This window comes from Lichenostomus cassidix, chromosome 14, assembly GCF_008360975.1.
Source record: "Lichenostomus cassidix isolate B80296 chromosome 14, HeHo_3.0, whole genome shotgun sequence".
Classification (NCBI taxonomy): Eukaryota; Metazoa; Chordata; class Aves; order Passeriformes; family Meliphagidae; genus Lichenostomus; species Lichenostomus cassidix.
This window is the reverse complement of record NC_139495.1, coordinates 4,103,885-4,118,445: the sequence shown is the minus strand read 5'-3', so window position 1 is coordinate 4,118,445 and position 14,561 is coordinate 4,103,885. Positions and strand designations below refer to the sequence as shown.

At 42.3% G+C, this 14,561-nt stretch overlaps 2 protein-coding genes across 3 annotated transcripts in view; one reads left to right on the top strand and one right to left on the bottom strand.

Annotated features, from left to right (window-relative positions):
• BRAT1 (BRCA1 associated ATM activator 1) overlaps positions 1–14,561 on the top strand; it is a 211,404-nt gene that overhangs the window by 97,723 nt on the left and 99,120 nt on the right. The gene's annotated exons all lie outside the window — the stretch shown is intronic.
• The window catches only part of CARD11 (caspase recruitment domain family member 11), a 45,107-nt gene continuing 34,031 nt past the window's right edge, over positions 3,486–14,561 (bottom strand). For both annotated transcript variants that reach the window (XM_085074528.1, XM_085074527.1), the window contains 12 exons: positions 14,500–14,552; positions 13,825–13,957; positions 13,141–13,342; positions 12,583–12,709; positions 11,269–11,509; positions 10,761–10,857; positions 9,598–9,693; positions 8,517–8,649; positions 7,804–7,983; positions 6,514–6,638; positions 5,565–5,680; positions 3,486–5,004 (listed from right to left, as the gene is read on the bottom strand). In XM_085074528.1, coding sequence (XP_084930654.1) covers positions 4,800–5,004; positions 5,565–5,680; positions 6,514–6,638; positions 7,804–7,983; positions 8,517–8,649; positions 9,598–9,693; positions 10,761–10,857; positions 11,269–11,509; positions 12,583–12,709; positions 13,141–13,342; positions 13,825–13,957; positions 14,500–14,552 — 1,708 coding nt within the window. In that variant the 3' untranslated portion in view covers positions 3,486–4,799. The remainder of the gene's footprint in view (positions 5,005–5,564; positions 5,681–6,513; positions 6,639–7,803; positions 7,984–8,516; positions 8,650–9,597; positions 9,694–10,760; positions 10,858–11,268; positions 11,510–12,582; positions 12,710–13,140; positions 13,343–13,824; positions 13,958–14,499; positions 14,553–14,561) is intronic.

Here is a 14,561-nt window from a genome sequence, read left to right as displayed (position 1 = left end):
CTCAGCAGTGCCTGACTGCAGCCTCGTACTGAGCTCTGAACCCTGGGCCATGAAAATAGCTTGGCACAAAGAATACAGAAACCTCTAACAGGTTTACAGGCATTTTTCCAGCTTTGGCATCTATCTCCATTTCAAGTTTGTCGGCACAAGTCTGCTTTGTGTGTGTTCCTACCGCCCTGCAAATCGTGCTGCCAGAGCTGTCTGTACTGCAGCCGGACCGATTGACAGCTTTGCCTCCAGCCAGAATCCTGATTCAAAGGAATATCCAATTCTCTGTAATAAAGTTTGCATGAAATTTTTACCTGCAACAATTCCCCAATGTGCTGAACTGCATGATACTGACTTACACAATATATCATTTTAGCAGCAGAGTTAAACAAAACGCAAAGCCAGGCTCAGTTTGATTTTTCTCTTGTGATCACAGATATTATACCACATGTGAGGGCTGTAAGCCATTACTTCTATTATTTTGTAATATATAAATATAAAATACAACAAGTGTTTCAATCAAATCAAATGTTTAAATGTAGACTTTTTAAAATATTTCAACTATAAAAATTAAAAATTAAAACAAAAAATGTTTTCAGATAAAAGATTGAAAGTTAGTGAAATGTTGAAAATGACTGCTTTGGTATTATTGAAATACTTTAATTTTTTTTAAAAATGAAATGTTAGAATGGAAGAATTTCCATAGACATTTGATTTAGATGAAAACATATTTTATAACAGAACAATATTCCATTGAAAAAATTTCCAATTGCATTTTCTAGTGGGCAATTTTTCAATGACATTTTCAGAAGAACAATCTGCATATGAAAAATTTTCCAACAAGCTCTTGTGAGCTCTTAAAGGCATGAAGAAGTAGTTTTCAAATAATCCATTTTGAAAGGCAGTTATTATACTATGTTTTATGCCTTTTACAGCAGAAGCACAGACCAAACATAGGGCAATTTGAGGCTTTCTCTTACGTCTTTCTAACTTAAAATACAAATTGCTGAGAAATGTTCCCAGACTTCAATTAAAAACCATGAGTAATTTTTAAATGGGTTGTGCTGTAGATATTGCTTACCTCAGGCAGGGATCCACACATGGCAGCTGGGCCTGAGCTCTGGTGTCCAAGCATGGCCTCCAGTTCCAACTCAGGTATACAGCTTGAATTTTCCTGTTAGACTGATTTAGAGGATGTATCTGAATTTTGATGGTACCTGCAAATCCAGCTATTGACCCCAAATTTCATATCAAGCACTGTCTAAAATATAGAAACAACCAAAGAATAATTCAACATAAAACTTGTCCCATCTTGACCCTTTGATGAGATCAGTGGAGAATCTGCTTGAGATTCCATTGTAACACTATTTACATGGAACAGCATTTCCAATTCTGATTTTGTTTTCTTAATTATTGTTCCCAGTTTTTCAACCATAAAACCCCTACTGAAGCTGGCTGTGCCTGGTGGGCTTTTGTGCATGTGCTGAGCCCAGGTTTGTGTAAATGGGATGTGCATGTGAGAAGAGATGTGGCCTAAGGTGATACCTCACAAGGGAGATTCAGCAGAATGGAAAATACAATGATCTACAGCACGAATTCCAAGTCTGCACTTCAAATCTGATGGTTCAGGACTTGGAATCCACACTGATTCCAGCACTCTGACATTAAGGTAAAATCATGGCCTCTTTTCAAGATCTGAATGCATTTCAAAAGGTGTAGGGGTTAATTTCCTCCAGTTGAGAGGGACAGTTCTTGGCTCCAAAGAAGTACCTCCCAGCCAGTGAAAACAAGAGTGGCCCCTTTCCCTCTCTAGCTGTTCTGCAGCTCTGCTCCAGCTACATATCTGCTCTTGGATTTCACACCCAGAAGTCAAGAGGGAGCAGAGTTTTCAGTCCTTCTCCACCAAGTCACAGAGAGGTGAGGCTCGTGCAGGGTACAGCACACAGCTGTGCCATGAACTTCACTGGACAGGCTCTGGTTGCTTTGCATCACATGAGCAGACAACCACAATGCCCTATAGTGTCTACAGAGCTGGGAATTTACAGATGCACTCAGATATGAGAAGAAAAGTCTGTTCCATGGATCCATTCCTTTCTTGTTTCACAGAAAAAATTAGAGCTCTTGTTCTCTGCCTCAATCTCTACTTCCACTTTTCCCATAAGGTGGTTTAGCTGTCCTAAATTACAGATCAAAGAGCTAAATGCTAAAGGCCAGGCTAATTCTCTTGTTTCTCGCTGTAGTCTGTGAAAGCCCCAGACAGTTCAGAGGGCAATTCATCTCACCCTCAGATAGCCATCTCCAGCAGGTCAGACAAACAGCTCTTTGCAGGTTTATCTCTGCTCTTTGCAAAAGGAGCTCCTCCAGAGTTTGGCATATGCCTTTCCTGAGCCGAAAGCGAAATGGGACAAATCACATCTGCAGCTTTGTCCGTGCGAAGAGACATAAAGCTGTGGGGAGGGGAGATCAGTGCAGAAACAACCACGGCATTGTGAGGTACTCAGTCCCCTCCGCCCCAGCAGCCATCTGTTGCAGCCATTCCAGCAGATGGTGCCGATCCCTGTGGCACAGCCAGCGGCACACGGACATCCTCCGCGCTCCGGCCGGTGAGCAGTCAGCTGGTGGCTCCTGGAGGCATCTGCGCTGACCTGGCTGAACTTTTTGCTGAAGCAGCTGAGAAATGTTCCTGCAGTCCCTCCCATTGCTCAGCTGCCGACTCAAAAAGCTTTCACAAGAGGGGCAGAACAAACCACAGGCAGCTGTTACACAAGGTTGCATTATCAGGACATTAGGAATGAATGCAAAATGCTCCTGGAAGGCTTAGTTCTTCCAACTGATGCTTTCTTATTTCTGCTTGAGCTGCAGAGGATCTCTGAAGAATCATCCAATTTGTTCTATATATACCCCAGCCGGTTGTTATTCTTTGCCCTGGAGGGGGTTGCAAATTGTGTGTGCAGCCTGTCCTTTTTGTGAAGAGATTGCACATGGAAGTATCTCCCTGCTTGCTCAGTCCAAGCAGATGGCACTGGGCAGGTAAAGAGCTACTCTCTGAGAAGTGCAAGCTATGAACATTCTTTCAAACATTAATAACTCGAGAAACACAGCAGTGGCAATTAGATGTAAAGTGACATAAATTACTTCTTGAAGATTCCATTAGTTAAAAAATGATGTGCATAAAAGAGAAGAGCATAAAAGGAAAAAGAGCATAAAAGGAAAGTGCAATCCCACAAGCCAACGTGAACTGACCCAGTCTACCTGAGAGACACCCACAGCAGAAGTTTGTTGCGAAGACAAGGGAAAAGCTAATCTAGTGAAGGCAACCAAGCCAGATGTTTTGTTTAAATTCTGATTGTTTTTTTATTGCCTGCTGCTGTACATCAGCCTGCAGCACCAAGATGGGGACTTGGGATGAATGCAGAAGAAAAAGTAAATTTGTTGTTAAGTTCATCTTAAAAGAGAGGGATATGGCAAGGAATGAAGGATCTAAGGACAATGGGATGTACCACTCCTCATCTGTAGGTCAATTTTTATTGCATTTCAGATCAGCAATTGCGCGAGCCATTATGATGGGGTCAGTTTTATTGGATCAATTTGGCAATCTCAATACAGCGTCTAATGTCGAGAGGAAAGATTTCAAAAGACTGAAGAGATTTAGGAGTCTAAGTCACACCTGTGAGCAGTGGAACTTAAACTCTCTAAGGATTTCAGTGCCCTTGAAAATGGGACATGGTCTCCTCAGCCCTACACACACTTCTGGAAGCATTATCCTCTTGGCCATAGTGCAGTGTGGTGCTCGCTGGTCTCCTCGCTGTCAGTCACAGCACTCAGGTCAAGGACTGAGTGGTTCACAGCAATTACTGGCTTAAGGAATTCTCCTCTTTTTCTTCTCAGAACAGTCCCTCCTGTTGAGAGCAGGCATGTTGGTAGGCAGTGATGTTGTAGAGAAATGTTTCAGTGAAGAAACAGAGAAACCTGTTGTCCGGAGAAGACACCATGGTATTTTCCACGAGTAAAAATTGTTAGAAACTGGGAGATGTACAAATGAATACATTGCAAAGACAGGGATAAACTAAATGAAACATTGGCAGATCTGGAAAGATCTGATGTGCCACTGGGACAGTGAAGTCTGTTTTCCTGTAAGTGCCAGGACTACAAAGGAAACCTGCAAAACGGTTAAATAAAACTGGCGTTTTGAAAGGAAGGGAAAATTTTTATTTTCATTAATGCCAGGAAGAATAGCTATTTTCTTCTCCTTTGATTAAAATGGTTGTGGAGAAACAGGGCTACAGAGCTGCTCTGGTCATCAGCAGTTGTGTTCCTGCTGCTCCCAACCGACCTTCAGCTTCCTTAGCTGGGTATGTTCAGAATCTCACCTCCGGGGGAATGTGGGGCACATCTCAGTTCCACATTCTGCAGCCCTATCCCCATGCTTTATCCCTTTCAGATTCCACTTATTTGGTCTCATCAGAAGTTGTCAATGAGACAAAAGAGATCCATATTTTGAATATAATAAATTACCCCAAGCTCCCTCTCAAGATCTTTGTCCTCATGTGTTATACAGATGCTGTCCCTTCGGAAAAACCAGTGGATCAGAAATTGTGGTGGTGGCTGTGGTGTGACCACAGCCTGCATCCCAGCATGTGAGACACTGCTCCAGTTCCATTCCTGACAGGAATCCTGCCAGTAGGAAGTCCCCAGCCAGCAAGGGTGAAACAGGAGTGAGCTCTGGGCACCTAATCAGAGAATTCTGCCAGGCCCTGCTCCACTTGGATGTGTCTTTGCTCACCAAAGAGCTCTGTTTTACTTATTGCTTTTTACAGCTGATCTTCATCTATCCAGATGGTTTTCCTCTGCTCTTCCCCAATCCTGTCCTTTATTGTCCTGATAAGATCCTCAATGCTGCTCCACACCTCTGCCTCCACAGAGGCATAAAGGCAAGGCAGTGCTTCCAGTTCTTTCTCCTTCAGGCGGCACGTCCGTAAAAACTCATCCTCAGCCTCCGGCTTCGGCAGTAGTTTCCTGCACCAGATGAGAAGACCAAAAATAAATGTCTTGCATTTTAAGTTAATCCTGTAGTCCCAGCTGTCCCATCAAGGATTTATTTTCTACTAACTACTTACAAGCAATAAAAGCAGTGAAGAATGCAGCTACTCCAGGTCTACCCTCGCCTTACCTCCATGCTGCCCCCAAGGAGAAATATTTGCTATGGGGAAACAATTTAAGAGGATTGAATGGAGGGAGAGTGTAAGTGTTTATGAGCTCTCCTCTTCCAGCTTGCATTACCTTAAGAAATGCTGTGGGAGTGCTGAGCACGGAAAAAACCACATATCCTTCGGTCTCACCCTCCCACAATGCTCATTGCCACCAGTGACAGTGAAAGAGTGCCAGATTTGGGAAATTCCTGCTTTCTCTGGTTGTAAGATTTCAGGGAGGAGTCACGGGAGGAAATAGTGCACATAGAAGTACCAGATGGAGAGGGATGAGGTTCTTTATTTCTCTCAGTGAGAACATTATTGGACCCAGGAATTACTCACTGAATAAGACAGAACATCAAAAATGCAAAAGGTTTGATATGTTACCTGAACCTCTTGATGTTTTTCTCTGAGACTCTTATAAAGAGAACAATAGGATATATCTTGGCTTTGATTAAATCCTTTGTGCAGCTTATTCCAGCTTCCAGGAGACAATGCTTGTTCTAAAAACAAAGTCATAACAGTGTCACAAAGGAAAATTCACTGCTGTGGAATCTCAAGATAAAGGTATCCATCCCTTATGGGGTCATTTGGAGAGCTCTCTATTTACCATTGTATTGATTTAAAACCTTTTAATCAAATATACATTTAAAGTCCAGCTCCTCCTACTGGTTTAAAACTAGTCACTCAAATAACAGCTGAGCTTAACAGCTTTCTTAAAAGGTTTAAAATGGAAATGGATTGCTCTAAAGATGAAAAGCATGATAAAATACCAGTTTTACATATAGACACAAACACACAGACTTGCTTTTTGTTCAGAAAGAACATCTACTGCAACTATTTGTGAGAGAAAAAAACATCACTTTAATTCTCCTTTCTTTCCATGCTGTGCATCAAATCTACTCTACTTGACATCAGATCTCTGTCTTGGGCATTGTTATCTTTGTTCTGTACACCCCTGGGTCTGGGTTTCAGGCTTCTCTTTCCTTTGTCTAGGTCCTTGTATCTCTTACTCTCTCGTGTATTCATATATACTTATGATATGAAAAGGAAATGAATAAAGGATGGAGCACAGAAAATGAAAGGATATTTAGCTGCATCTATATGGGTCATCACAGGGAATGAGGGAGAATATAAAAGGATACAGCTGAGGATGGGAAAGAAAAGGAAAAGCAAGAGCACAAATAAAAGCCATTTGGGGGAATAAATACAAATGTGAAAATGAAGGAGGGCAAGAGAGAGAATGGGCAACAATAAATTGGTCAGTCTCTTTTCCAAGACGTTGCAGAGAGGTTCAGAGAGAGCCCAGAGAAGGGACACAGAGCACTCTGAGCACCTTGGCAGCGACAGCCTCGATGTTGGCAGGTACAATACATTCGTATGTGTTCAGATTCTTTTCCCTGCTGAAGATGACAGTCTCTGTCCTTTGCTTCCTTAAGAACTCTTCCTTTGTTACAATATCTAGAAAGAAATGTGGATAGGGACAAATGTGGATAGAATTAAATTTACAACAGCAGAACACGTAGGAAACCATCCAGCAGTACTTCACATGGGATGTAAGGATGGTTCAGGGAAGGAAGATGAGCAATGAATTGTCTTAACAGCTGCCTCATTTCTTCCATTGAATTCAATTAAAGCCTAATCTGATCACAGCTGAGCATCTCAGCTATATCCTGCACCAATGAGTCCTTGGGCAATTACCACAACACTATGAAGGCATTAAATTAAAACAGTAAATACAATTCCAGCACCTAATGTCATATAGTAACAGTTCAGGGATGGAGGATGCTGAGAAGTGCTAAAAAAAGAAGGTCTCTTCAGCACAGGATCCTAAACCGAGGATTTAGTGTTCCAACATTTGTGTTTAAAGTTTCAAAGAAATTTGGCTTAGGTTGCAATGTGTGATACCAGCCCCCTTGTGAATTGCAGCTCTACATCAAAGCTTTTGTTTTATGTTGCAAGACAGGGGATGTTTATTATAATACTTAACTTCTCAGTTTCTCTGTCTGGATGACTGTAAGGCTGCATACTATGCTGTGGGTATTCAATATTAGTGTAAAAATGAAACGTCAGCTCTGTTTAATGCTGGGTTGTATACAATCCTGCCCTGCAGCCATCACGGCACTGCGTACTGCTTTAATAGTAAATACTTAGCATGGAAGAAAATCAGTCTTTCCAGTAGATCAAATGCACAATCTTCACAGCTTGGATGAGACAGAAACCTAAAGTCGCTCTAGGGAAGATATTCCTCATAATAGCAAATACTAGAAACAAATTAATCAAAATTTCACATTGCCTAGATATGCAGTATGCAAACAGTATGCAAACAGAAAGAGCACTCACAGCATTTCAGTCTCTGAGGGGCAGCCTAGCAACCACACAGCATACACATGGATAATATTTATAGACACAGAATCTCATAACCATGTGTACTGGCTGTCTCAAAAACATTCAAATATCCCAGATAGTCTCAAAAAGCAGGATTTACAGCTACACATCACTCTGATGTGACTTGAAGTACCTCAAGCAACTCTCACATGTGCATTCCCCTACGTGTGCACGCATATATATGTTCCTATTTCCAGCACTGAGGGTTGACAGTCATGGCCCTCTTTTATCCCATTACCTGGCTTGCATATGTTGAATTCCAGGGCACCTCCAGAGTTGAGGAGCTTCTGCACCAAAGGCTTGGCAAGCATGGTGGGGGTGAACAGCACGGGGCGCCTGCGCTCGCAGTGGATGGGTCTCACCAAGCTGTAGGGGATCAGACTCAGCTTCTTATTGATTTCACTCTCGGGATCCAAATCTGGGCAAAGAACAAGACATTTATGCTCTGGTTTCCTCCCCATCAATATTTGGAGAAAAAGGAGACATACGTGAACCAGCTATGGTTAGTCATCCTGGTCTTCCCCCTTTTGCCAGGGCTGTCTTTACTATACACACAGCAGTATGATGTCCAAACGAATACTGAATAATTCAAGTGTCTTTTGCTTTCAAGAGATAACTTCAAAACCTCTTTAACACAATGTTTGCTTGGAAACTTTCTGTTTGTTAGCCTGATTTACTCTGAGTTAAAAGTTTTGAGCAAAAAGCAAGAAAGCATCTAGGAAGCATTGCCAGCCAAACAGGATGTGTCAGTGTCTTAATGTTGCCCATGAAGGCTTAGTGCCACAATCACTTTGAGCAAAATCAGTTTTGGTCACAAACGCTGTTGAGCTTTTGCAGAGTGGACCACAAATGCAAGACCTATGACATATTTCGCAGCCATGCTGTTAGGTAGATGTTTATTTAGGCCTTTGTGTCAGTGCTATGTGTGTAAAAGCAATTTTAGATCTGTACCTTCCAGTTTATCAGGCAGCTGCTTCTTCCCTTCGGATGAGCTCCGTGCCAGGCCCGAGGGCCAGCCCGTGACAATGCGGACTCGCTCGTTGCTGTTCATTCGTTTGTATTTGTTCTCAGACCTACTGACAAACTGGAAAGGGGAACAAAAAAATAGAAACAGAGATTTGACCCTCATCTCTTGCGTTGTTTCCCCTCCTGTGTATTCATCAGCTGACACTCATTACCTGTGAGATCTGAATTACCTGTGTCTATCAAAGACAGGACTCCATGGATCTGTTGACTGAATTCTAAGACTCTTTAAATATCATAGATCTGTTTCAGAGCCTGTGTTAATCCCCTTTGGGACTTCTTGTTTTGTTCTCTGCTCTTAAGAGGCATGTTTTCACTTCACAGAGCTCCCTGCCATCACCAGTACAAGCACTGATGTGTACATCATACCCAGAGTATGTGCACAAATATATCACAGGTTATACCCAAACTGCCTCTTCTTTCCTCTACCAGAGAGACTTAAAAACTCCCAAATGGCATCTTTTTCCAGTCATTTTACACAAGAAATAGGCTTCATGCTTTCCTTCCTCATCTACCCAACTATTCCTCTATCCAAATATTAACTCCTCCTCCTGTGTATTTGCTAACCTTTCCCAACCACCTTCCTTCACAAGGTTTTATCTGTCACCCACACAATCTCTGTCACGCTCAGAGTCACTGGCCCACAATTAAAAGACTATTTTCTGATGGAGCCCTGTCTCACAGAGACTTGGAGATTTGATCCAGCCCATTGGATTTGTCCTTATGCTTCAAGCAAAGCACATTTCAGCCTCTGATGGGAGACATGTTGAATTCCTCAAGGCACATTCATAATGGAAGCCATGCTCTTAAAAACAAACACCCCACATCACAACAGAAAACACAACCCATCCTTCTCCTTCTTGCATTAAATCTCTTTTTGATAGGAATAAATTCCAGTACAACCTCTAGACCTGAGCTGGGATTTCTGGGGGAATTAGGATAGCCTGAGAATATCTACTGTTCAGATCCACTATTGCAGGCATTGCACTGAGGATTTGAACTTTATTACCTGTAAAATCTGGCCCAAAAGAAAGCTTGCTCTGGAGAGGCGAGGGCTGGTTTTTGGGTCGTTCTGCAGGGCAGGCTCCTCTGGCTGCAATGTATTCTAGTTAAAAAATAAACACAGGATTTTTTCTCCCCCATCCTCTTTTTTGTATTTTTTTTTTTTTTTTTTATCATGACATTTGAGAAGCAAAAGAAGGCAAAGCAGATATTTTATATTTCCAATAAAAGGGATAGTGTTTGATAGCTAAAACAAAAACAATGCTCTGAACAAACAGTGGACATAGCATGGCCTATGCTGAAAAACTGCTTTTTCACTGCTCTTCACATCCGTTTTTTCACAAACTGCTAAGAAAGAGGTAATTTCTGCACCAAGGAAGAACATGCACAGCTTTTGCTTTCACAAGCACCTCTGCCACTGATCTCTTTGATCAGTGGGGATCTGAGCACAGAAGGAATGTGTGACACTTAACCTTGACTGAAATCAAGCACAAGCCCTGTGTACCTGTCTCTGCAAAAGTTAAAAGCATGAATGTCTCCCAGACTCTAAAAATAATTTATGGTAACTAATACACTGGGAAGGTAGTTTTAATTATGTAAAGATGGAATTTTGGGGTCTAAAGAAAGAAAAATCAAGTTACTGTTAGTGATGGAAAAGAACAAATTAGAAGGGCTGTTGTGTGTGGAGACCTGATAATCCCCATTCTCTCCACTGCATCTAGGCTGGAAGAGACAGGTATTTCTAAAGTGGGACAATGGGCTCTGTGCATTAGAGGCTTGTTCAAAATAGGAGAGAAATAATTCTGATTATTAACTCCAAGGACACAACTTCTTCCTCATGTGTACATGAAGATGCATTGAATGTTTACAGGCAGAGAAGCATAAAGAAGGGTAACTGAAACACAGAACAGAGAGAAAGTAAGAACAGAGTTTTGACTTTTAAAGTGTATTCCCTCATAGCTGAAAGTGTTAATAGTGAGCCAGAGCTGGGTTCATTCCAAAGGAAAATATTATTTAAAGCAAACAGAAGGTGCCCATTACCTGACACAATCAAAACCTACAGAGAGTGTAAACAGGAATTTTTGTAAAATGATGATGAAAAATGAAAAATGAAAAACCAGTAGCAGGGGAGTATGAGTTGTTAAAAAGACTTTGTTTGTAGATATTTACCCGCAGTGCCCGAAGGGTATTGTAGGAGTTTTCTGTCTCATCTTTGCTTCCTCTGTGCATCAACCGCTGCAGCTTCACCAAAAGGAGTTGCTGGGCTCTGAAAGAAAGGACAGAATCACATAGATCAAGATATTTTTGAAACCACTCACAAGAAAGCTGGATTGCAATGGGTGTGTGCCTACAGAAAAGATTAAATAGAAATAGCTCTGAGGACTGACTGAACCATGCAGTAAACATAGGAACAAAATAATAAGAACTGCAGTGCAGTTAAGGATTAAAGAATATTAATGGAATATTTGCAAATGATACTTTTTGAGCAACCCACTTTATTTTTTCAGGTAACATCTGGAATCTCCTTTCTTAAATTTTATAGCTCATATACCAGTTTAACATCACCAGACCTTATCTCAGAATTTAAGACACAGATACCTCTTTCCTCAGAGCAGTGATTAGGTTCCCTGTTTATAGAGCCCTGCAGTTATCTGGGGTCCCTCAGCATCCCCCTCACCTGCTGTAGCTGGGAATGGTCCCCATCTCCAGGTCCCTGTCAGTGAAGGGATCCACCCTGGCACACAGCCACTCACACCTGCCCTGGTACATGGTGTCGAGGATGTGAACGATCTCATCACATTTCACTGACAGGGAGCAGCAGTCCAGCTGGCTGGAGATGTTCAGGTTCAGGCGGATGTGGAATGAGTCCCCCGAGGTGATGAGCCCTTCTTCCAGCTCTGACAGCAGCTTCCTGTACCCTGCAGCAGGGAGGGAAGGGGTGAGGCAGGAGATCTCACACTGCATGCCTGGGCATCCTCTGGGAGAAGCCACTCCTGAGGCTCCTCTGAGAGAAGTTTGTACTTCCAGAGCTCTGCCTGCAGTAGCTGCAGCAAGATCCTGGGCCTGCACCCCAGAGACACTGCTGGGCACTGACTCAGGGACAGCCCATGCTGCTGCTGTCAGCTCTCTGGGAATATTCTCATTATAATGCTGCTTTTAGGAACTCCATTCTCAGTACTCCACGTATGACCTGTGGAACAGAGAACTTCTTGACAAAGACAGACACAGCTATAGCTCTGCCCTCCAAGTGCAGTGTGAGTTCTGCCACCAATTTTAATGACAAGCTATTTCCCTTATTATTAGCTCTAATTGGCACTCCCAGAATCTTTAACATGCTTTATCTGCAGTTAAGTGATGCTCAAAAAATTGCAATAGTCTTTCCTACCGTTGAAAACATCAAAGAAAATCAAAAGCATCACTTCCTGCGTGATCTATGTAGCTGAAATTCTCTAACCAGCATAAAAACACAAATGCCCATTTATACACACCAGTAAAGAATGGATTTCAGAATGTAATTTTTGATCCATAACCTGAAATTATCATTATAGGCCCTGAACACTAAAATCAAATTCTGTTCACCACACATGAACTCCAGCTGTTAAAGATAAGATAAAGCCACAAAGGTAATAAACAGGGTAACTCCATCAGGTAAATGCTAAATCGACCAGCTGGATAAAGATCATTCAGCTCACCACATTGTACTGCAGAAAACTGTACACAAAAATAAGCTTGAAGGTGTTTCATGAGTCATGTTGCTATTGGCCGCCATGTAGATTTTTCAGAATCCTGTTGACAAGCCTATGGGCTTTTTATTTTCTCAGTCAACAGGCTAAAAGCTGAAGCAGTTCCACAGAGAAGCTGTAATTAACACCAGTGGCATACTCCATGTTTATCTCAATACAAAGGATATGCTGGTTCTGTCATTCTCTTCCATGCAAGTTGCTATAACAGATCTGGGACTATTTGAGATGAGAAATACTTCTGGTCTTACCTTCATGATTTGATTTATACTGGAGTGTTACTGGACCACTGCACCTCTGAATTGTCCAGTGAACTTCTTCCTTTGTGCAAGTATCCAAGGGAACACGTTGATTTTCCCCTTTAATGCAGCCCTCCAACTAGACATGAAAGAAATATCATTACTCTCCAGTGCGGGTTCAATCTCTGAGTCAATTATACCAATTTTTTAAAGTGTCATAATCTTTTTCTTATTAAACAATGCAGACACTTTGCTATCAGAATGTAGATTATGTCCTAATTATATAATTTCTTTCCCCTCAAATTAGGAATGCCAGCAGTCAACAGAACTGCAGCACTTTGATAATCCCAGGTTTCCTTAGGAGTAAGGAGTGCAGGAATATAAATTGTGGGGAGTGTTTTTTTCCCCTTGGAGGCATTTTAATAGGAAAATAGTCTGGGAACATTGGCAATGGAGGGAAAACTAAGTAAAGAGAATCTTGGCAGAAGCACTGTTGAACTTGTGCTCCTGTGATGCCAGGGGCAGCATAGGTGGGTGGGAAAACACTGCTACTCAGTATTTCATGCTCACCAGGAGGATCTGGTGTCCCTCCCGAAGGCCAGCTTTCTCTGCAGGGGACCCTGACTTGACAGAGCTGATGAAGCTGCCCTTGTCATTGCCCCCCAGCAGGGTGATCTCCGAGGTGAGGCTGTCCCCGTTGAGCGTCACGCGCTGGATGGTGTGACAGGAGCTCCTGATGTGGCCCACAGACGTGACAGAGGGACGGAAGGGTCTGTGCTCATGAGAGGAAGGGACAGTTGTTATCTCCCTCTGAGTTAAATGCATGCATGAGAAATGAGAGATATAGAAATAAACTTTTTGCACTATCAAGCACTAGCATTTAAGGAGTCTAACAGCAATCCTCATTACTGCACAAGTTCTGGAGAAGAGCATCTGGATAGCTCCCAGTGCTCTGGCATGACTGAAAACTCAGTGTATAACAGTTCTCCACTCAGCAAGCTCTTGCAGCAAGATAGCAAGGTCACAAGAAGTTTAAGCCTTTAGAACATTTTGTGTGCCTTGAAGTTTTTGAAATTTTAGGATGACCTGCAAGGGTTTACAGGACATGAAAGGGCTCCAAGATAAAGTTACACTGCTGTCACCATAATCACTCCTGCTGTTACAACTTCAGCAACTAATAAATAAATAGAGAGCTTTTACCACAGCAGCCTTTCCTCTCAGTCTCTAAGGTAGGTAAATTGGCATCTCAAATACCTTTCCAGAGAGAACTTTCTAAATATGGAGTTGACATGCTCAAGCTCATAGGCATCCAGGCCTTCTGACTGATGAGAAGAAGAGGAAGAGTGCACTGAAGGAGCTCCATGTGACTGCCTGTCGTGACTGTCATCTGGAAAGAGTAACAAGAATGATAATGAGTCCTAGATAAAGTGACAAAGATGGAAAAGGGGAAAATTAATTTTAATTGATCCCAGCCAAAGCTGAAGTAGGAAATTCCTGATGCAGAGGCATGGTTCATATCCACAGGACATGGCACGAGAATGCCACTGTCATAGAACAGAGAGTGGGAAGGGACTTCTGGAGACTGTTTTGTCAAAGCTCAGTGCAGGGTCAGATCAAGGACATTGCTCAGGACTTTATCCAGATGGGTTTTGGTATCTCTAAGGATGAAGAGTTTGACAAAACTCTCTGGACAGCCCCGTTCCAGTGTTTGATCACCCTCATGGTAAGAAAACTAACCCTTTCCCCACATAGTTCTCCAGGAATGACTTTCCCCTTCTCCCCTAGCTGACCCTTTGTTTTCTTGATTTACTGACAGACTGTGTGTTCCATTTGCTTAGAGCAGGGTTGGTTATCTGACAGTCTCTGTAGCTGGGGAGCTGATCACATATTAGCTCATAATTCAACTATACATGATGTGCTCTTGCTTACCATCCAGCTCCAAAGCATCACATCCAAAGCTGTCATTGTCCTCTTCAACCAGGCTGGAATTA